General features: G+C 41.4%; 1 protein-coding gene across 1 annotated transcript in view; it reads right to left on the reverse strand.

Annotated features, from left to right (window-relative positions):
• grm5a (glutamate receptor, metabotropic 5a) overlaps positions 1-25,000 on the reverse strand; it is a 50,793-nt gene that overhangs the window by 13,932 nt on the left and 11,861 nt on the right. The window contains exons 6-12 of the mRNA XM_061962866.2: positions 9,892-10,121; positions 9,704-9,825; positions 5,650-5,774; positions 5,422-5,590; positions 5,227-5,353; positions 2,852-2,969; positions 2,600-2,786 (exon numbers count right to left, since the gene is read on the reverse strand). Coding sequence (XP_061818850.1) covers positions 2,600-2,786; positions 2,852-2,969; positions 5,227-5,353; positions 5,422-5,590; positions 5,650-5,774; positions 9,704-9,825; positions 9,892-10,121 — 1,078 coding nt within the window. The remainder of the gene's footprint in view (positions 1-2,599; positions 2,787-2,851; positions 2,970-5,226; positions 5,354-5,421; positions 5,591-5,649; positions 5,775-9,703; positions 9,826-9,891; positions 10,122-25,000) is intronic.

Raw genomic sequence — 25,000 nt, forward strand, 5'->3', positions numbered from 1 at the left:
GTAAACACGCTGCTAGTATCCCAGATGTCACACACAAGTAAACATGCTGCAGGACTGCTTGTATCGCATATGTAATCACACACAAATAAACATGCCGCAGTGCTACTTGTATCGCACATGATGTCCTACACAAGTAAAACACGCTGCAAGAATTGCTTGTATTGCACATGATATCACACACAAGTAAACACACTGCAGGACTGGTTGTATCGCACATGATGTCACACACAAGTAAACACGCTGCAGGACTGCTTGTATCGCACATGATGTCACACATAAGTAAACATGCTGCTGGACTGGTTGTATCGCACATGATATCACACACAAGTAAACACGCTGCAGAACTGCTTGCATCGCACATGATATCACACACACAAGTAAACACGCTGCAGGACGGCTTGTATTGCACATGATATCACACTCAAGTAAACCCACAGCAGGACTGCTTGTATCGCACATGATGTCACACACAAGTAAACACGTTGCAGCACTGCTTGTATCACACAAGTAAACACGCCACAGGGTTTCTTGTATCGCATATGACATCACACACAAGTAAAACACGCTGCAAGAATTGCTTGTATCGCACATAATATCACACACAAGTTAACACGCTGCAGAACTGCTTGTATTGCACATGTAATCACACAAGTAAACACGCCACAGGGCTTCTTGTATCGCACATGATACCACACACAAGTAAACACGGTGCAGGACTGCTTGTATCGCACATGTAATCACACAAGTAAACACGCCACAGGGCTTCTTGTATCGCACATGATACCACACACAAGTAAACACGGTGCAGGACTGCTTGTATCGCACATGATACCACACACAAGTAAACACGGTGCAGGACTGCTTGTATCGCACATGATATCACACACAAGTAAACACGCTGCTAGTATCGCACATGGTATCACACACAAGTAAACACGCTGCTAGTATCCCAGATGATGTCACACATAAGTAAACATGGTGCAGGACTGGTTGTATTGCACATGATATCACACACAAGTAAGCACGCTGCTAGTATCCCACATGATGTCACACATAAGTAAACATGGTGCAGGACTGGTTGTATCGCACATGATATCACACACAAGTAAACACGCTGCTAGTATCGCACATGATATCACACACAAGTAAACACGCTGCTAGTATCCCAGATGATGTCACACATAAGTAAACACGCTGCAGGACTGCTTGCATCGCACGTGATATCACACACAAGTAAACACGCCGCAGGGCTGCTTGTTTCGCACATGATACCACACTCAAGTAAACCCACAGCAGGACTGCTTGTATCGCACATGATGTCACACACAAGTAAACACGTTGCAGCACTGCTTGTATCACACAAGTAAACACGCCACAGGGTTTCTTGTATCGCATATGACATCACACACAAGTAAAACACGCTGCAAGAATTGCTTGTATCGCACATAATATCACACACAAGTTAACACGCTGCAGAACTGCTTGTATTGCACATGTAATCACACAAGTAAACACGCCACAGGGCTTCTTGTATCGCACATGATACCACACACAAGTAAACACGGTGCAGGACTGCTTGTATCGCACATGTAATCACACAAGTAAACACGCCACAGGGCTTCTTGTATCGCACATGATACCACACACAAGTAAACACGGTGCAGGACTGCTTGTATCGCACATGTAATCACACAAGTAAACACACCACAGGGCTTCTTGTATCGCACATGATATCACACACAAGTAAACACGCTGCTAGTATCGCACATGATATCACACACAAGTAAACACGCTGCTAGTATCCCAGATGATGTCACACATAAGTAAACACGCTGCAGGACTGCTTGCATCGCACGTGATATCACACACAAGTAAACACGCCGCAGGGCTGCTTGTTTCGCACATGATACCACACACAAGTAAACACGGTGCAGGACTGCTTGTATCGCACATGATGTCACACACAAGTAAACACGCTGCAGGACTGCTTGTATCACACATGATGTCACACATAAGTAAACATGCTGCAGGACTGGTTGTATCGCACATGATATCACACACAAGTAAACACGCTGCAGAACTGCTTGTATTGCACATGATATCACACACAAGTAAACACGCTGCTAGTATCACACATGATATCACACACAAGTAAACACGCTGCAGGACTGCTTGTATCGCACGTGATATCACACACAAGTAAACACGCCGCAGGGCTGCTTGTATCGCATATGATACCACACACAAGTAAACACGCTGCAGGACTGCTTGTATCGCACATGATATCACACACAAGTAAACACGCTGCAGCACTGCTTGTATCGCACATGTAATCACACAAGTAAACACGCCACAGGGTTTCTTGTATCGCATATGATATCACACACAAGTAAAACACGCTGCAAGAATTGCTTGTATTGCACATGATATCACACACAAGTAAACATGGTGCAGGACTGCTTGTATCGCACATTTTACATGCAAGCCTTTCTAATTCTATACTTTCTGATATCAAATATCAATATGGTCTCACACCTCTCCTGTGCACAGACTAGATCAAATGTGAGACATTTTCCGAATAAGAAGTGAGAGGCGTCACCTTGGTGACCAGAGCAGAGTAGCTCATGGCGGGAGACAGGCCGATACCGAGTCTCTGCAGGTAGCAGCAGACGATATGGGGCTTGGCGATGAGGCTGAAGGTGCACAAGTAGCTCAGACATATTCCCGCCAGGATGATGTAGCACAGCTCGCGGCTGGACGACTTGACCACGGGCGTGTCCCAGAACCTGCGGACCCGGGACGTGAATGTCGGCCGGCTCAGGAGCCACAAAAAGGAGCCCTTCACACCTACTTGACGAAGACCGAGGTGACAAAGAGAGTCGCCAGCAGACCCAGACAGGCGAACACCACAGCGCCGATCGGTTCCGGATCGCCCCAGCGGACGTACTGCACCGGGATCGGCTCACAACCTCCAAACAAACAAGGGAAAACACTTTTGTTGTTGTTGTTGTTGTTGTTGTTGTTGTTGTTGTTGTGCTACGGTCTTTGATGCGCATCACTAAGAGCAGGGGTGTCCAAACTGTTTGACTTGGGGACCACATCGGGCTAACTGGCCCAGGTGGACTTACTGTCCAGGTGGACTCACCGCCCAGGTGGACTTACTGTCCAGGTGGACTCACTGCCCAGGTGGACTTACTGTCCAGGTGGACTCACCGCCCAGGTGAACTTACTGTCCAGGTGGACTCACTGCCCAGGTGGACTCACCGCCCAGGTGGACTTACTGCCCAAGTGGACTCACCACCCAGGTGGACTCACCGCCCAGGTGGACTTACTGTACAGGTGGACTCACCGCCCAGGTGGACTTACTGTCCAGGTGGACTCACCGCCCAGGTGGACTTACCACGCAGGTGGACTTATTGTCCAGGTGGACTCACTGCCCAGGTGGACTCACCGCCCAGGTGGACTTACCACGCAGGTGGACTTATTGTCCAGGTGGACTCACCGCCCAGGTGGACTTACCACGCAGGTGGACTTATTGTCCAGGTGGACTCACCGCCCAGGTGGACTCACCGCCCAGGTGGACTTACTGTCCAGGTGGACTCACCGCCCAGGTGGACTTAGCACACAGGTGGACTTATTGTCCAGGTGGACTCACCGCCCAGTTGGACTCACCGCCCAGGTGGACTCACCAACCAGGCGGACTAACCACTCCGATGGTCTCACCGCCCAGGTGGACTCACCGCCCAGGTGGACTTATTGTCCAGGTGGACTTACTGTTCAGGTGCACTCACTGCCCAGGTGGACTTACCACGCAGGTGGACTTATTGTCCAGGTGGACTTACTGTTCAGGTGCACTCACTGCCCAGGTGGACTTACCACGCAGGTGGACTTATTGTCCAGGTGGACCCACCGCCCAGGTGGACTTACTGTCCAGGTGGACTCACCGCCCAAGTGGACTTAACACGCAGGTGGACTTATTGTCCAGGTGGACTCACCGCCCAGGTGGACTGACCCCCCCCCCAGGTGGACGCACCGCCCAGGTGGACTCAATGTCCAGGTGGACTCACCGCCCAGGTGGACTTACTGTCCAGGTAGACTCACCGCCCAGGTGGACTTCCTGTCCAGGTGGACTCACCACCCAGGTGGACTTACCACGCAGGTGGACTTATTGTCCAGGTGGACTCACCGCCCAGGTGGACTAACTGTCCAGGTGGACTCACCGCCCAAGTGGACTTAACACGCAGGTGGACTTATTGTCCAGGTGGACTCACCGCCCAGGTGGACTGACCCCCCCAGGTGGACTCACCGCCCAGGTGGACTCACTGTCCAGGTGGACTCACCGTTCAGGTGGACTTACTGCCCAGGTGGACTTACCACGCAGGTGGACTTACCACGCAGGTGGACTTATTGTCCAGGTGGACTTACTGTCCAGGTGGACTCACCGCCCAAGTGGACTTAACACGCAGGGGGACTTATTGTCCAGGTGGACTCACCGCCCAGGTGGACTTATTGTCCAGGTGGACTTACTGTCCAGGTGGACTCACCGCCCAGGTGGACTTACCACGCAGGTGGACTTATTGTCCAGGTGGACTCACCGCCCAGGTGGACTGGCCCCCCCAGGTGGACTCACCGCCCAAGTGGACTTAACACGCAAGTGGACTCACCACCCAGGTGGACTGACCCCCCCAAGTGGACTCACCGCCCAGGTGGACTCACTGTCCAGGTGGACTCACCGCCCAGGTGGACTTACTGTCCAGGTAGACTCACCGCCCAGGTGGACTTACTGCCCAGGTGGACTTACTGCCCAGGTGGACTTACTGTCCAGGTGGACTCACCGCCCAGTTGGACTCACCGCCCAGTTGGACTCACCGCCCAGGTGGATTTACTGTCCAGGTGGACTCACCGCCCAGGTGGACTTACTGTCCAGGTGGACTCACCGGCCAGTTGGACTCACCGCCCAGGTGGACTTACTGTCCAGGTGGACTCACCGCCCAGTTGGACTCACCGCCCAGGTAGACTCACCGTCCAGGTGGACTTACTGTCCAGGTGGACTCACCGCCCAGGTGGACTCTCTGCCCAGTTGGACTCACCACCCAGGTGGACTCACCGCCCAGGTGGACTCACCGCCCAGGTGGACTCTCTGCCCAGTTGGACTCACCGCCCAGGTGGACTCACTGCCCAGGTGGACTCACCGCCCAGGTGGACTCACCACGCAGGGGGACTCACCACGCAGGTCGTCCGTGGGCCAGGATCCCAGCAGGCAGGAGCGACAGGTGTACTCGTCGAACACAAACTCGTTGTCCTTGCAAGGCGTGCAGGTCCAGCAGCAACTCACCTCCCCTTTGCGGATCACCTGCACCAGACCGGGGTCGGTCACATGTCACACGCGGCTCACCTGGGTCACGAGTCACGGGAACCGACCTTGATCTGGGCCTTCTGGCAGGGCTCGGAGCAGACGGACTTGATGAGCCGACTCTGGTTGTTCCAGACCTCCAGGTCGTCCATGCGCAGGCCGCCCTGGTCCCAGCTGCCCACGTGCACGTAGGCGTACTGGTCCTGGCCCAGCAGCTGGAAGTTCATGATCTCGTACCTGCACGCACACCCAGAGCGGTCAGCAGGGGGCGTGGCCCTCCTCACACCTGTCCTCACCTGCCGGGGGAGTCGCCGCTCTGGTCGAAGTGGATGGTCTCGCCCGAGACGCCGGTGAAGTTGGTCCTCATCAGGAACTCCAGCAGGTGGCGGCCGTCGATGGGCCGCATGGACTCACACAAACCCTGCGGACAGGAAGTGGAAATATACCGGACGAGATGTAGAACCGTTTTCTGCTAGCATTTTAGCTAATTGTATTCCCTTAAACCTTTTTGATACTTGGCGCCATCTTGGAAGTATGCTAACTTCTCCCATATTAGCATGCTAACGTTAGCATGCTAACGTTAACATGCTAACGTTTTATGAGATTTTAACCAATTTTGTATGTTTAACCTTAAAAATTTCAGATTTTGATACTTGGCGCCATCTTAGAAGTATGCTAACTTATCCTATATCAGCATGCTAACTTTTTATACTAACATTGTAGCTAATTTTGTATGTTTAACCTTAAAAACCATGGATTTTGATACTTGGCGCCATCTTGGAAATATGCTAACTTCTCCTATATTAGCATGGTAACGTTAGCATGCTAACGTTTTATGGGATTTTAACCAATTTTGTATGTTTAACCTTAAAAATCACGGATTTTGATACTTGGCGCCATCTTAGAAGTATGCAAACTTTTTCTATATCAGCATGCTAACTTTTTATGCTAACATTGTAGCTAATTTTGCATTTTTAACCCTAAAAATCATGGATTTTGATACTTGGCGCCATCTTGGAAATATGCTAAATTTTCTAATATCAGCATGCTAACTTTTTATGTTAACATTGTAGCTAATTTTATATGTTTAACCTTAAAAATCATGGATTTTGCTACTTGGCGCCATCTTAGAAGTATGCTAACCTCTCCCATATTAGCATGCTAATGTTTTATGCTAACATTGTAGCTAGTTTTGTATGTTGAACCTTAAAGACCATGGATTTTGATACTTGGCGCTATCTTAGAAGTATGCTAACTTTTCCTACATCAGCATGCTAACTTTTTATGCTAACATTGTAGCTAATTTTTGTATGTTTAACATTAAAAATCACGGATTTTGATACTTGGTGCCATATTAGAAGTATGCTAACCTCTCCAATATTAGCATGCTAATGTTTTATGCTAACATTGTAGCTACTTTTGTATGTTGAACCTTAAAAATGACAGATTTTTATATGTGTCGCCATCTTAGAAGTATGCTAACTTTTCCTATATCAGCATGCTAACTTTTTATGCTAACATTGTAGCTAATTTTGTATGTTTAACCTTAAAAATCATGGATTTTGATACTTGGTGCCATCTTGGAAATATGTTAACCTCTCCCATCTTAGCATGCTAATGTTTTACGCTAATATTGTAGGTAATTTTGTTTGTTGAACCTTAAAGACCACGGATTTTGATACTTGGCGCCATCTTAGAAGTATGCTAACCTCTCCAATATTAGCATGCTAATGTTTTATGCTAACATTGTAGCTAATTTTGTATGTTTAACCTTAAAAATCCCAGATTTTGATACTTGGCGCCTTCTTAGAAGTATGCTAACTTTTCCTATATCAGCATGCTAACTTTTTATGCTAACATTGTAGCTAATTTTGTATGTTTAACCTTAAAAATCATGCATTTTGATACTTGGTGCCATCTTGGAAATATGTTAACCTCTCCCATCTTAGCATGCTAATGTTTTACGCTAATATTATAGCTAATTTTGTAGCTAATTTTGTTTGTTGAACCTTAAAGACCACGGATTTTGATACTTGGCGCCATCTTAGAAGTATGCTAACTTCTCCTATATCAGCATGGTAACGTTAGCATGCTAACGTTTTATGGGATTTTAACCAATTTTGTATGTTTACCCTTAAAAATCACGGATTTTGATACTTGGCGCCATCTTGGAAATATGCTAACTTTTCTAATATCAGCATGCTAACGTTTTATGTTAACATTGTAGCTAATTTTGTATGTTTAACCTTAAAAATCATGGATTTTGATACTTAGCGCCATCTTAGAAGTATGCTAACTTCTCCTATATCAGCATGGTAACGTTAGCATGCAAACGTTTTATGAGATTTTAACCAATTTTGTATGTTTAACCTTAAAAATCACGGATTTTGATACTTGGCGCCATCTTAGAAGTATGCAAACGTTTCCTATATCAGCATGCTAACTTTTTACGCTAACATTGTAGCTAATTTTGGATGTTTAACATTAAAAATCATGGATTTTGATACTTGGCGCCATCTTAGAAGTATGCTAACCTCACCAATATTAGCATGCTAATGTTTTATGCTAACATTGTAGCTACTTTTGTATGTTGAACCTTAAAAATGACAGATTTTGATATGTGGCGCCATCTTAGAAGTATGCTAACCTCTCCAATATTAGCATGCTAATGTTTTATGCTAACATTGTAGCTAATTTTGTATGTTTAACCTTAAAAATCATGGATTTTGATACTTGGTGCCATCTTGGAAATATGCTAACTTCTCCTATATCAGCATGGTAACGTTAGCATGCTAACGTTTTATGAGATTTTAAACAATTTTGTATGTTTAATCTTAAAAATCACGGATTTTGATACTTGGCGCCATCTTAGAAGTATGCTAACTGTTCCTATATCAGCATGCTAACTTTTTACGCTAACATTTTAGCTAATTTTGTATGTTTAACCTTAAAAATCATGGATTTTGATACTTGGCGCCATCTTAGAAGTATGCTAACCTCTCCAATATTAGCATGCTAATGTCTTATGCTAACATTGTAGCTAATTTTGTATGTTGAACCTTAAAAATGACAGATTTTGATATGTGGCGCCATCTTAGAAGTATGCTAACCTCTCCAATATTAGCATGCTAATGTTTTATGCTAACATTGTAGCCAATTTTGTATGTTTAACCTTACAAATCATGGATTTTGATACTTGCCGCCATCTTAGAAGTATGCTAACTTCTCCTATATCAGCATGGTAACGTTAGCATGCTAACGTTTTATGAGATTTTAAACAATTTTGTATGTTTAACCTTAAAAATCACGGATTTTGATACTTGGCGCCATCTTAGAAGTATGCTAATGTTACCTATATCCGCATGCTAACTTTTTACGCTAACATTATAGCTAATTTTGTATGTTTAACATTAAAAATCATGGGTTTTGATACTTGGCGCCATATTAGAAGTATGCTAACTTTTCCTACGTCAGCATGCTAACTTTTTATGCTAACATTGTAGCTAATTTTGTATGTTTAACCCTAAAAATCATGGATTTTGATACTTGGCGCCATCTTGGAAATATGCTAACCTCTCCTATATTAGCATGCTAACGGTCTGTGCTCACATTTCAGCTCATTTTTATGTTTAACCTTAAAAATCATGGATTTTGATACTTGGCGCCATCTTAGAAGTATATTAACCTCTCCCATATTAGCATGCTAATGTTTTATGCTAACATTGTAGCTAGTTTTATATGTTTAACCTTAAAAATCATGGATTTTGATACTTGACGCCATATTAGAAGTATGCTAACTTTTCCTATATTAGCATGCTAACTTTTTATGCTAACATTGTAGCTAATTTTGTATGTTTAACCTTAAAAATCATGGATTTTGATACTTGGCGCCATCTTAGAAGTATGCTAACTTCTCCTCTATCAGTACGGTAACGTTAGCATGCTAACATTTTATGAGATTTTAACCAATTTTGTACGTTTAACCTTACAAATCATGGATTTTGATACTTGCCGCCATCTTAGGAGTATGCAAACTTTTCCTATATTAGCATGGTAACATAAGCATGCTAACGTTTTATGCTAACATTTGAACTATTTTTTTTTTATGTTAACCTATAAAAATCATGGATTCTGATATTTGGCATTACCTTACAAGTATGCTAACTCATCCTATGCTAGCATGCTTTAGTTAGCATGCTAATGTTTTATGCTAGCATTTCAACTAATTTTATTCTTTTAAAACCTACAAATCATGGCTCTTTATAGTCGGCGCCATCTTAGAGGTATGCCGACTTGTCCTTTGTTATCATGCTAACATTTTATGCTAACATTGTAGCTAACTTGAAGTACCTTATATCCCGGGCAGAGGACCTGCTGCATGGCGTGCAGACCGTGGGCCATGGCGTAGATGGCGTTGATGACAAAGCCCATCTTGGTGTCCTGGGCGTAGTGCTGGTGTAGCGACTCTCTCCCTGCGGGACAGAGCGGCGTCACGCCAAGGTCGCTGGCGAGGAACATTCTAGTGCGGCGGCGCTCACGGCTGCAGGTGCGGTTGTAGGCGGCGCTCTCCTGGCCCTTCAGCTTGCACTGGAAGCGGTGCTGCCAGAACTCGGGGAACCACGGGTTCCTCGGGTTGGAGTCGGGCTTCAGCTTCAGGTAGTAGTCGTCGAACCAGGTCACGTACGCCGACTTCAGCTTGATGGTCAGGCCGCCCGACGCCTCCCTCTCCAAGCCGTCCGTCACGTCGTAGCGGTCCGCCCAGCCGTCGCTGCACCGGGAGAAGATGGAAGCACGGTAGGCAAGGTTGGTTGCACAAACAGAGGGACGTGACCGGTGGGAGGGACACGCTAACAGCCAATCAGGTGACAGTATCAACTATCAAGTGTGGTTGATTCTTTGCATGGAGTGAGAAGAGAAAGTCAAAATGAAGAAATTGGACCTGGACACACCACCTTAGCCAAGCTTACCCTTTAGAGCACAGCTGTGACTTCCTGCCACAGAAAATAGTTCTTCTCAGGTTTCTCTATGTTTATATTTTCACACTTTTCTTACACTTTATGAAGCATTTCTTACATTTTCCTTCATTGTTCAATTTTACTCTTTTGTTGACATTTTTTGAGTGTTTTCCATGCTTGTGTTGACATTTCCTTTCTGCCTTGATAGCTGATGAGGGAAGGTTACATTTATTTCAAATATAAAAAAAATAATATATAAATATATAAAAATAAAACAACAAAATATAAATATCCGCTCCGGACAGGCTAACCTCCGAGGACAAAGCTACGAACAATGGGAGACCAGTCTGTGGAACGCTCTCCCTGACCACCTGAGGGCACCACAGACTGTGGATGCTTTTAAAAAAGGCTTAAAAATCCTTCTTTTTAAAAAAAGCCTTTTTTTTTTAAAGATATATGCATACTAGTTTTAGCTATTTGGTTGTTTTAGTTTTTATTTTTATTTGTTTTTTATTATCTTTTTATTTTATTTTTTTTTAATACACTGTAGCACTTTGAGGTTGTTTGCTCAATGTAAAGTGATTTTTACAAATAAAATATATTATTATTATTATTATAATACTACTATGATTACATATGTTTTTTTATTGTCACAAAATCTTTTTTTTAATTTTTTTTCCAATATCAGAATGCTAACTTTTCATGCTAACTTTTGTAGCTAATTTGGTATGTTTAACCTTAAAAATCATGGATTTTGATACTTGGTGCCATCTTGGAAATATACTAACTTCTCCTATATCAGCATGGTAACGTTAACATGCTAACGTTACATGAGATTTTAATACATTTTAGCTATTTAACCAAATAGCTATTTTTTTTTCTAGCTATTTGGCTGTTCTAGTTTTTTATTGTTATTTATTTTTTATTATCGTTTTATTTTAATTTTTTTAATACACTGTAGCAGTTTGAGGTTATTTACTCAATGTAAAGTGCTTTTTAATATATAAAAATAAAACAACAAAATATAAATATCCGCTCCGGACAGGCTAACCTCCTCCAACCTTCCGAGGACAAAGCTACGAACAATGGGAGACCAGTCTGTGGAACGCTCTCCCTGACCACCTGAGGGTACCACAGACTGTGGATGCTTTTAAAAAATGCTTAAAAATCCTTCTTTTTAAAAAAGCCTTTTTTTTTTAGATATATGCATATTAGTTTTAGCTATTTGGTTGTTCTAGTTTTTATTTTTATTTGTTTTTTATTATCTTTTTATTTTTATTTTTTTTAATACACTGTAGCACTTTGAGGTTGTTTGCTCAATGCAAAGTGCTTTTTACAAATAAAATATATTATTATTATTATTATAATACTACTATGATTACATACATGTCTTTTTATCGTCACAAAATCTTTTTTTAAATTTTTTTTCCAATATCAGAATGCTAACTTTTCATGCTAACATTGTAGCTAATTTTGTATGTTTAATCTTAAAAATCATGGATTTTGATACTTGGTGCCATCTTGGAAATATACTAACTTCTCCTATATCAGCATGGTAACGTTAGCATGCTAACGTTACATGAGATTTTAATACATTTTAGCTATTTAACCAAATAGCTATTTTTTTCTAGCTATTTGGCTGTTCTAGTTTTTATTGTTATTTATTTTTTATTATCTTTTTATTTAAACATTTTTTAATACACTGTAGCAGTTTGAGGTTGTTTACTCAATGTAAAGTGCTTTTTATAAATGAAATCTATTATTATTATTATTATAAATAAATAATAAATATAAAAAAAAAAAAAAAAAACACACAAATATATAATATCCATTCATCCATCCATCCATCTTCTTCCGCTTATCCGAGGTCGGGTCGCGGGGGCAGCAGCCTAAGCAGGGAAGCCCAGACTTCCCTCTCCCCAGCCACTTCGTCCAGCTCTTCCTGTGGGACCCCGAGGCGTTCCCAGGCCAGCCGGGAGACATAGTCTTCCCAACGTGTCCTGGGTCTTCCCCGCGGCCTCCTACCGGTCGGACGTGCCCTAAACACCTCCCTAGGGAGGCGTTCGGGTGGCATCCTGACCAGATGCCCGAACCACCTCATCTGGCTCCTCTCCATGTGGAGGAGCAGCGGCTTTACTTTGAGCTCCTCCCGGATGACAGAGCTTCTCACCCTATCTCTAAGGGAGAGCCCCACCACCCGGCGGAGGAAACTTATTTGGGCCGCTTGTACCCGTGATCTTGTCCTTTCGGTCATAACCCAAAGCTCATGACCATAGGTGAAGATGGGAACGTAGATCGACCGGTAAATTGAGAGCTTTGCCTTCCGGCTCAGCTCCTTCTTCACCACAACGGATCGATACAGCGTCCGCATTACTGAAGATGCCGCACCGATCCGCCTGTCGATCTCACGATCCGCTCTTCCCTCACTCGTGAACAAGACTCCGAGGTACTTGAACTCCTCCACTTGGGGCAAGATCTCCTCCCCAACCCGGAGATGGCACTCCACCCTTTTCCGGGCGAGAACCATGGACTCGGACTTGGAGGTGCTGATTCTCATCCCAGTCGCTTCACACTCAGCTGCGAACCGATCCAGTGAGAGCTGAAGATCCTGGCCAGATGAAGCCATCAGGACCACATCATCTGCAAAAAGCAGAGACCTAATCCTGCAGCCACCAAACCAGATCCCCTCAACGCCTTGACTGCGCCTAGAAATTCTGTCCATAAAGGTTATGAACAGAATGGGTGACAAAGGGCAGCCTTGGCGGAGTCCAACCCTCACTGGAAACGTGTCCGACTTACTGCCGGCAATGCGGACCAAGCTCTGACACTGATCATACAGGGAGCGGACCGCCAAAATCAGACAGTCCGATACCCCATACTCTCTGAGCACTCCCCACAGGACTTCCCGAGGGACACGGTCGAATGCCTTCTCCAAGTCCACAAAGCACATGTAGACTGGTTGGGCAAACTCCCATGCACCCTGAAGGACCCTGCCGAGAGTATAGAGCTGGTCCACAGTTCCACGACCAGGACGAAAACCACACTGTTCCTCCTGAATCCGAGGTTCGACTATCCGGCGTAGCCTCCTCTCCAGTACACCTGAATAGACCTTACCGGGAAGGCTGAGGAGTGTGATCCCACGATAGTTAGAACACACCCTCCGGTTCCCCTTCTTAAAGAGAGGAACCACCACCCCGGTCTGCCAATCCAGAGGTACCGCCCCCGATGTCCACGCGATGCTGCAGAGTCTTGTCAACCAAGACAGCCCCACAGCATCCAGAGTCTTAAGGAACTCTGGGCGGATCTCATCCACCCCCGGGGCCTTGCCACCGAGGAGCTTTTTAACTACCTCGGCAACCTCATCCCCAGAAATAGAAGAGCCCACCACAGACTCCCCAGGCACTGCTTCCTCATAGGAAGACGTGTTGGTGGGATTGAGGAGGTCTTCGAAGTATTCCCTCCACCGATCCACAACATCCGCAGTCGAGGTCAGCAGAACACCATCCTCACCATACACGGTGTTGATAGTGCACTGCTTCCCCTTCCTGAGGCGGCGGATGGTGGTCCAGAATCGCTTCGAAGCCGTCCGGAAGTCGTTTTCCATGGCTTCCCCGAACTCCTCCCATGTCCGAGTTTTTGCCTCCGCAACCGCTGAAGCCGCACACCGCCTGGCCTGTCGGTACCTGTCCGCTGCCTCAGGAGTCCTATGAGCCAAAAGAACCCGATAGGACTCCTTCTTCAGCTTGACGGCATCCCTCACCGCCGGCGTCCACCAACGGGTTCTAGGATTACCGCCACGACATATATAATATAAAAAAAATAAAAAAATAATTGTTAACATTTAATTAGTGTTGTCCTGTCACCACTATTTTTTTTGTCATAAAAAAAATACAATCATGTGTGCTTACGGACTGTATCCCTTGCAGACTGTATTGATATATATTGATATATAATGTAGGAACCACAATATTAATAACAGAAGGAAACAACCCTTTTGTGTGAATGAGTGTAAATGGGGGAGGTTTTTTTTTTTGGGTTGGTGCACTAATTGTAAGTGTATCTTGTGTTTTTTATGTTGATTTAATTAAAAAAATATATATATATATATATTTTTTTTTATGGTACCAATCGATCCACGGCCCGGTGGTTGGGGACCACTGTCTTAAAGCACCTCTTCCTGGGGGCGTTTCAGTGTTATAACTTCACCTTTATCTTTACTTTTCAGGCCAAAATGCTTCCGTTTTCTGTCTACACCCTGTGTCTGCTTGTAAGTACTCCGTGTGTGTGCGCGCTGCCGAACATGCTCCTCTGCTCGTAAAAGCAGCAATGTCACGACCAGTGTTGGGTTAGTTACTGAATTCCATCCATCACTTTACTGAGCAAAACTCTTTATTGTCGGCCATAAACACATCACCAAAACATTAGTAAAAAAAATGATATCTAGCAAAAGTGGTCATTTTCTGCAGTACAAACCAGACCAAAAGCAACTTTGTTATATCAACAGCAGCCACTCGCTCTTTCTCACGTGCGCCAACACTTGCACATATGGCACTTAGCCAGTGATGCGTTTACAGCCACACAAAAAGTCGGACAACTCCAACACCACACATAAAGTGTCATTCCAGGTCGTTACACTATGATTTACCAATCAAATGTGTGCTTATTCTAGTGTCATTTATTAGGAATCTTAATTTATAAATATTAATCATTAAATGCTGTTAGTATATTAAATAAATACTAATAAAAATATATTTTTTACAAACAGGAAGTTGCAGGAATGTACACATGATCCCCTGCTTACATCTCATTGTGCAACATGTGAATGTTTTAATGGGAACTGTCTGAAAGGGGTACAAATTATTTCCAAAGCAGGACCTCCACCCAGACAAACAATACATGTACACAGTTCATGAAAAACAATATTTGTTGTTATTGTCATTGTAAGTGGGCCTAAACACTTATATTAGAAATGGAAATGACTGCTGTCATTTGATTCTAATAATAAGAGAATGTTGTCTGTCTATCTGTGTTGGCCCTGCGGTGAGGTGGGGACTTGTCCAGGGTGTACACTGTCTTCCGCCCGAATGCAGCTGAGATAGGCTCCAGCGACCCCGAAAGGGACAAGCGGTAGAAAATGGATGGATGGATGGAGATTGAACTTGTTATTTAGTGAGGTTTGGGCCAGGTGTGCTGCTGGTGTAGCCACAGTGTGCACGTCTAAAGTTGCTCACATGGACTCCACTCAATGCTCAGGGACTTTTTGCGTTTGCTCACACACATGAAAAATTAGAGGGAACATTGATTGACAGAGAGTGTGTACCTTCAGCGGTGAATGATGAGCACACCCACACACACCCACACAGAGCGCATGTCTCTCTGTCTTCTCCGGCTTGTGACACAAGAAGAATCAGAACGATGACACAGCAGCGCTCCGATAAAACACACTTTATACTACATAAAAAGTAACGTAAAATAACGCAGTAACGCATCATGTAGTAACGGTAACTGAGTTACTGAATATAAAAAATAACGCGTTAGATTACTAGTTACCGCCGAAACTAACGGTGTTACAGTGACGCGTTACTTTGTAACGCGTTAGTCCCAACACTGGTCACGACGTAACGACGACACGCCTTCTTGCCCGTAAAAAACAACCGGTACTTTTTGAACAGAGTATAGAACCGTTTTCGATTCATTAGTACCGCAATTCTATACTGTATACCGTATTTTCCGCACTATTAGCCGCACCTAAAAACCACAAATTTACTCAAAAGCTGACAGTGCGGCTTATAACCCGGTGCGCTTTATATATGGATTAATATTAAGATTCATTTTCATAAAGTTTCGGTCTCGCAACTACGGTAAACAGCCGCCATCTTTATTCCCCGTAGAAGAGGAAGTGCTTCTTCTTCTACGCAAGCAACCGCCAAGGTAAGCACCCGCCCCCATAGAACAGGAAGCGCTTCTTCTTCTACTGTAAGCAACCACCCGCCCGCGTAGAAGAAGAAGAAGCGTGCGGATATTACGTTTCATTTCCTTTGTGTGTTTACATCTGTAAAGACCACAAAATGGCGACAGGTTTCCGGTTCATGAAAAGACGCAATCTCTCCATCCGCACACGGACTACTATTTCACAGCAACTGCCTAAAGACTTTCAAGAAAAGCTGGCTACTTTCCGTGCATATTGTAAAAACAAGATAGCTGAAAAAAAGATCCGGCCAGAGAACATTATCAACATGGACGAGGTTCCACTGACTTTTGATATTCCTGTGAACCGCACTGTGGATACAACGGGAGCACGTACGGTGAATATTCGCACCACAGGGAATGAGAAGTCATCCTTCACTGTGGTTCTAGCTTGCCATGCTAATGGCCAGAAACTTCCACCCATGGTGATATTCAAAAGGAAGACCTTGCCAAAAGAGACCTTTCCAGCCGGCGTCATCATAAAAGCTAACTCGAAGGGATGGATGGATGAAGAAAAGATGAGCGAGTGGTTAAGGTAAGTTTACGCGAAGAGGCCGGGTGGCTTTTTTCACGCAGCTCCGTCCATGTTGATATACGACTCCATGCGCGCCCACATCACGCTGGTTTTTAATATATTATTAAAGTTTGACTGACCTATCTGACTGTTTTTTTGACATTCCTTTAGCGCAGTTAGATGCGGCTTACAACACGGGGCGGCTTATAGGTGGACAAAGTTTTGAAATATGCCGTTCATTGAAGGCGCGGCTTATAACCCAGGGCGCCTTATGGTGCGGAAAATACGGTAACTCTACATTTCATATATTTTTCTAATGGTACTTATTTTCCATGAGTCAGAAAAATATGAATAGTTATGGAGCGATATAGCACACTGATATCGTGATACAGTTGCTGTCAGAAAAATTGTATTTCAATGATCAAAAAACTTTCCGTTCTGAGTTCTCAATGAACAGAGAAGAAGCGGTCTTTGTTGCACCAAGCCAAACGCTTGGAAGATTCCGCTGTGGACGATGGAATGAGACGGGAGGGGTCATCCATTGTCCTGGAAAACCTGCCCAAGCTGAATCCAGGACGAACCCAAGCCTGAGGGATCTTCTTCTTTTATCTTCAATGTGACCGAAAACAACGACTGTTTACATACTCCCCATTCCTGCTGAGACAGGTGTCGTTGCGTAAACATTGAACATCTGAATAAAAGAGGAGACGAAAACCTTCTTCGGACTGTACAGAGAGTGCAGTGGCCATGTCTCTCCTCAATATTGAGTCCAAATTGATTTCTGTCTCTGTTTGATTCCTTGCCTTTTGTCTTGTTTAATAGATGTCCTCAGTGTTTGAACGTGACAGTTGCCACCATTGAACATGTGCTTTGTGGGCCTGCTCACAAGAGGTGTTGCGAGTGGACCAGTGGGTTTTTGCTGGTGTGCGGCGTGCGCAGGGCCTGTAGGTGGTGGGTGGTAAAGGCGCGTGGGCTGCGGCGCTCTCCTTGACGAGTGATTCAAACTACCCAGAGTCAGAAGCACCCGCGTGCTTTTCATAGCCGTCCTCGCCTTTTTTTTCAACAGCGGCGCTACGTTTCAGCGCTGGCCTCTCCGAGGAAGGCTGATGGAATGATTCCACGGCTGGAGGGTCCTGAGCACAACACCCACGCTGAGGTTGTGTAACCGCAGCGTTTTTACCTTTCCCTCGATACTTTTTTTTTTTTTTTTAATACACACGTGCGGAGGTGCAATCAACCTTCTGTCTGCGTCCACCGGGAGGGATGAGAATAGACCGGAGTTATTTGGCTCCGGTCCCACTACAGTTAATATTTCAGGTCACATGATTGGAGTCTGCTGCTGAATGGACACTTGATTAGGTACACCTGCACAGTCTGAAGAGGGCCCGGACAAGAACCCACCAAGACAATGATGGCCGTCCTCAGAGGGCCACGTTAATTGATGTGGTGAACTACACAGAATGAAGTGGCGGACCACTTTAAATGATGTGATTTAACTTTTTTAAATGTTTATTATTGCAGCAATATGGTTGTTAAAGTTAACGCTTTTCGTGATTTCTGATGGTTTTGTCTTCTTAATATAGAAAGTTGATATATATATATATATATATATATATATATATATATATATATATATATATATATATATATGTATGTGTGGGAAAAAAAATCACAAGACTATTTCATCTCTTCAGGCCTGTTTCATGAGGGGGGGTACCCTCAATCATCAGGAGATTTTAATGGGAGCATTCACATACCATGGTTTATATAGGGCACAGAGTGGGTGGGTACAGGTTGGCGTAGGGGCGTGGTGATTGGCTCATGTGTTACCTAGGAGGTGTTTCCGTCTGTGGCGGCATGCTGTTACAATTTCGCTGCGCTTGTTGAGGGATGACAGGTCTGGACGGTAAATAATAAACAGTTTCTCTTTCAAGCATAGGTTGCATCTTTTATTACCACTATTGTAAGGTGTGCTGGATGCAAGAATTTGCCATGTTATTGAATATTCAACATTATTGTCTTTGAGGTCCCAAATGTGTTTGCTGAGTTCTGTGGTATTTCGCAGGTTTTTGTTCCTGAAAGAAGCCTTGTGATTGTTCCATCTGGTTTTGAATTCTCCCTCGGTTAATCCTACATATGTGTCGGATGTGTTAATGTCCTTGCGTGTTACCTTAGATTGGTAGACAACTGATGTTTGTAAGCACCCCCCGTTGAGAGGGCAATCAGGTTTCTTTCGACAGTTGCAGTCTTTGTTGGTTTTGGAGTCGCTCTGTCTGGGGGCCGACGGCTCATTTGCAATTGTTTTGTTGTGGTTTGAGATAATTTGTCATATATTGTTCATACAGCTGTAGCTCAATTTAATGTTGTTCTTGTTGAATACTTTACAACCCCCCATACAGCAAAAACGTCTCAACTAACATTGGACACAAATTCCTCAATCTGATTTACAAACACTTCCCCAAAGGCAACACCCTAAGAAAAGTATTCAACAAGAACAACATTAAATTGAGCTACAGCTGCATGAACAATATACGACAAATCCTCTCAAACCACAACAAAACAATTGCAAATGAGCCGTCGGCCCCCGGACAGAGCGACTCCAAAACCAACAAAGGATGTAACTGTCGAAAGAAACCTGATTGCCCTCTCAACGGGGGATGCTTACAAACATCAGTTGTCTACCAATCTAAGGTAATACGCAAGGACATTAACACATCCGACACATATGTAGGATTAACCGAGGGAGAATTCAAAACCAGATGGAACAATCACAAGGCTTCTTTCAGGAACAAAAACCTGCGAAATACCACAGAACTCAGCAAACACATTTGGGACCTCAAAGACAATAATGTTGAATATTCAATAACATGGCAAATTCTTGCATCCAGCACACCTTACAATAGTGGTAATAAAAGATGCAACCTATGCTTGAAAGAGAAACTGTTTATTATTTACCGTCCAGACCTGTCATCCCTCAACAAGCGCAGCGAAATTGTAACAACATGCCGCCATAGACGGAAACACCTCCTAGGTAACACATGAGCCAATCACCACGCCCCTAGGCCAGCCTGTACCCACCCACTCTGTGCCCCATATAAACCATGGTATGCGAATGCTCCCATTAAAATCTCCTGATGATTGAGGGCACCCCCCCTCATGAAACAGGCCTGTAGAGATGAAATAGTCTTGTGATTTTTTTCCCACACATACATATATATATATATATATATATATATACATATATATCAGTGAGGTGCGGTAAGGTTGATGGCTGGTGAGGCACTGACTTCATCACAGTCAGATTTACAAACATATGAACCCTAAAGAGTATCTTATTCACCATTTGATTGGCAGCAGTTAACGGGTTATGTTTAAAAGCTCATACCAGCATTCTTCCCTGCTTGGCACTCAACATCAAGGCTTGGAATTGGGGGTTAAATCACCAAAAATGATTCCCGGGCGCGGCGCCGCTGCTGCCCACTGCTCCCCTCACCTCCCAGGGGGTGATCAAGGGGATGGGTCAAATGCAGAGGACAAATTTCATTACACCTAGTGTGTGTGTGACAATCATTGCTACTTTAACTTAACTTTAACTTTACACATACAAACTGTAGCACACAAAAAAGCACATTTAATAAAAAAAAACGTTATTACGGTCTTACCTTTACTTATAAATGAAGTCCATGCGCCGCAACTAAAGCCCTCACTTCAACTTTCCACGTGCAAGATTGAATCTATTTAAAAAAGTGTAACCGAGGGTTTATAAATGTGGCCTATACTGTATGAAACTACAAAATAACAAACACGGAGGCTCCAGTTTACACGAGGACCACTTTATTCACCTTCTTTCAAAAACCTCCGCAACGTGTCATCACTTCCGCTCTTAGCGCCTTCAAAATAAGAGCTCAAGGCATATACTGTATAACAGCGCATAACAGGAACTTAACATCACAAAGAGGAAAGCCCGTGAAAATAGGTTACAAAAGTTATTTAATAAGAAACCAAAAAGTGCAAAAACAATAATGTTCGTGTTAGAGGAGTTGTGAATTAGATACACCTGCAGTCTGCAGGTGTACCTAATGTTGTGGCCCTGCAGTCATTCACAACTCCTCCAACACGAACATTATTGTTTTTGCACTTTTTGGCTTCTTATGAAATAACTTTTTTAAATAGATTCAATCTTGCACGTGGAAAGTTTAAGTGTGGGCTTTAGTTGATACAACAATTCTACAGCGGGGGTGCAGGAGGCGGGATTACTGGAGCCTCAGCCAGTGCGTCTTTTGCAGCCGTTTTATGATCGCTCAGCACAAGAAATACGTTACACACATACAGTTGTTGACAAAATATACTGTACATTATATACCTCAGCTAACTAAACTATGGAAATGTATAATATAATTCATATAGCAATACAGTCTCACTGCACAGCAGGCCAGCAGTTAGCCGAGTCCGCAATCCATGTTGAGGCACTGAGTGACGTGCCTCAACTGGCTGCTGATCACCGCACCGTCTGTTCTCAGTATTTGAACGGCAAATGTGAAAATTCAGCGATTTTGAATAAAAATAATCTAAAACCGGTGAAGTTAAATGGAAAATAACTTTATAGTATAATCACTGGATACATATAACAATTTAATTAATTTATTTTCTTTTTACATTTTTTTTCTTTCCATGATGGCAGGTGAGGCCCTGCCTCACCTGCCTCTAGTGACTGCACGTCACTAATATATATATATATATATATATATATATATATATATATATATATATATATATATATATATATATATGTATATATATATACATATATATATATATATATATATATGTATATATATATACATACACATATACACACACACAAATATATATGTATACATATTTATATATACATACAGTATATATACACACAAATATTTATATAAAAATAAATATATTTATATACAGTAAATATATATATACTGTGTATATATATATATATATATACATATACATACATACATATACATATATATATATATATATATACATATATATATATATATATATATATATATATATATATAAATATATATATATACATATATACAGTATACATACATATAAATATATATATATATATATATATATATATATATATATATATATATATATATATATATATATATATATAAATATTGTTCTATTTATTTTAAGCTGATACCGATACAGATGCAACTAATGATTAGTTTAACAACCTATTCATCTATTGATTATTTTCTGATTAATTGGATTAAAAAAAAATAAGTCACTTTTCAGCATTTTTATAATGCATTTGTGCATTACAACTATTGTCCCCTTGATGAACAAACACACAGGGTTTTATGTCTACACTTTCGAGTTTTAGTTTGAATATTTTGTAACAAAAAGGGAATACTGAATGATTACGTCCACAACACTGTGCAGAAATACAAATCAAAATATATTGTGTATAATATATAGTCATGGAAAGTACCCAAATATTTAACTCAAACATAATAGCGTTGCAGGCCCCTTCTTTTTTTTATCTCTTTGGCTCTCAGCGAAGGCGGACGCTTCCGTCCCGCTCCCTCACTGTATCTCTCCTGAGTTTTGCTTCTTTGTCTCGTCTCTTTCTTGCGCACAGAAAATCAAATTCCACGTGAACTCTACACAAAATAAACATCATTTATTCTGCATGATGTTGATAACAATGATCGTCAACAATGTTTACTTATTGTAACGTCTGACGATACGCTTTAAGGACAAAAAGTCAATCGACAGCTTCATGAGCAAAACTGTTTATATTCGGCCATAACCACACTAAAAACATTCGTAAAAGAAAACGTATATCTCGCAAAACTGGCGTACAAACCAATTATTTATCATCCGTCATATCCACAGCAGCCGCTCGCTCTAACTCATGCCAGTGATGCGTTTAGGGCCACACAAAAAGTTGGCCGATTCCAACACCGCACATAAAGTGTAAATTCCAATTCGTGACACTGTGACTCCTCAATCAGATGTGTGCTTATTTTATTCTATTGTCATTTATTAAGAATGTTAATTTGTGGGTATTAGTCATGAAATGCTGTTACTAGATTACAGAAATGCTAATAAAATATATTTATTTTACAGACAGAAAGTTACATGAATGAACACTTAATCCCATGCTTACATCTCATTGTGCAGCATGTGAATGTTTGTCTAAAAGGGGTACAAATGTATCTCCCAGACATACAATACCAGCAGCTCATGAATAACATCATTTTGTTGTTGTTGTTGTTGTTATACTTCAAAATAAGTGGGCCAAATCCTCTATATTAGAAAATAATCTCATGGGAATGACTGCTCTCGTTTTATTGTTTTATCTCATTTAAATTGTTATGACGTCCGGTTTGGGACAGTCTGATGCTGCTCACATGTGCTCCACTGCAGTTTTTGCATTTGATCACACACATGACAAATTAGAGGGAACGGTGGATATAAGTAAGCTATCGGTATCGGTAACTTACTTAATAAATTCAGTGAGAAATTTGTGGGCAAAATGTGTGTGTCTAAAAAACTCAGTGTGTAAAAATTCAGTGTATAAAAACAAAATCTGTGCAAAAAATTAATTGTAAAAAAAAAAAAAAACTGTAAAAACTCAGTGTAAAAAAAATCAGTGTGTAAAAATTCAGTGTACAAAAAATATATGTGTAAAAATTGTGTAAAAAAAGAATCTGTGTATAAAAATTCTGTGTAAAAAATGAATCTGTGTAAAAAAAATCAGTGTTAAAATTCAGTGTAAAAAAATTAGTGTGTGAAACTTCTGTGTAAAAAAATTTGTATAAAAAGTCTGTGTAAAAAAAATAATGTGTACAAAAATCACTGTGTAAAAATGCTGTGTAAGAAAATGTGTATAAAAACAAAACGTGTTCATAAAAATTCTGTGTAAATAAAATCAGTGTAAAAAAAAATCTGTGTAAAAATTCTGTGTAAAAAAAATCTGTATAAAAATTCTGTGTAAAAAAATTAATCTGTGCAAAAAAATATGTGTGTAAAAAAATCAATGTGTAAAAATGCTGTGTAAAAAATGTGTATGAAAAGTCTGTGTAAAAAATGTATGTGTAAAACTCAGTGAGTAAAAATTCTGTGTAAACAATGTGAATAAAAACAAAACGTGTTCATAAAAATTCTGTGTAAAAAAATTCTGTATAAAAAAAAACTGCGTTAAAATTTTTTTTGTAGAAATTCAGTGTAAAAAAATCAGTGTGTAAAAATATGTGTAAAAAATGTGTATAAAAAGTCTCTGTAAAAAAAATGAATGTGTAAAAAAATCGGTGTGTAAAAATTCTGTGTAAAAAATGTGTATAAAAAGTCTGTGTACAGAAATTAGTGTAAAAAAAAATCAGTGTAAAAAAATCTGTGTATAAGAATTCTGTGTAAAAAATGTGTATATAAAGTCTGTGTACAAAAATTAGTGTAAAAAAAAATCAGTGTAAAAAAATGTTGTGTAAAAAAATCTGTGTATAAGAATTCTGTGTAAAAATTCAGTGTAAAAAAAAATCTGTGTAAAAAAATGTGTATAAAAAATCTGTGTAAAAAAATTCATCTGTGTAAAAATATGTGTGTAAAAAAATCAACGTCTAAAATTGCTGTGTAAAAAAATGTGTATAAAAACAAAACGTGTTCATAAAAATTCTGTGTAAAAAAAATCTGTATAAAAAAATCTGCGTAAAAAATGTGTAAAAATTCAGTGTAAAAAAATCAGTGTGTAAAAATATGTGTAAAAAATGTGTATAAAAAGTCTCTGTTAAAAAATGAATGTGTAAAAAAATCAGTGTGTAAAAATTATGTGTAAGAAAATGTGTATAAAAAGTCTGTGTACAAAAATTAGTGTAAAAAAAAAAATCAGTGTAAAAAAATTCAGTGTAAAAAAATCTGTGTATAAGAATTCTGTGTAAAAAATGTGTATATAAAGTCTGTGTACAAAAATTAGTGTAAAAAAAAATCAGTGTAAAAAATGTTTGTGTAAAATAATCTGTGTATAAGAATTCTGTGTAAAAAATGAATCTGTGTAAAAAAAATTAATGTGTAAAAAAAATCAGTGTGTAAAAATTATGTGAAAAAAAATCTGTAAAAATTGTGTAAAAAAAATGTTCCTATAAAAATTCTGTGTAAAAAAATTAAATCTGTGTAAAAAAAAAAAAAATCAGTGTGCAAAAATTCAGT

The sequence above is a fragment of the Nerophis lumbriciformis genome, linkage group LG09, assembly GCF_033978685.3.
Source record: "Nerophis lumbriciformis linkage group LG09, RoL_Nlum_v2.1, whole genome shotgun sequence".
NCBI lineage: Eukaryota > Metazoa > Chordata > Actinopteri > Syngnathiformes > Syngnathidae > Nerophis > Nerophis lumbriciformis.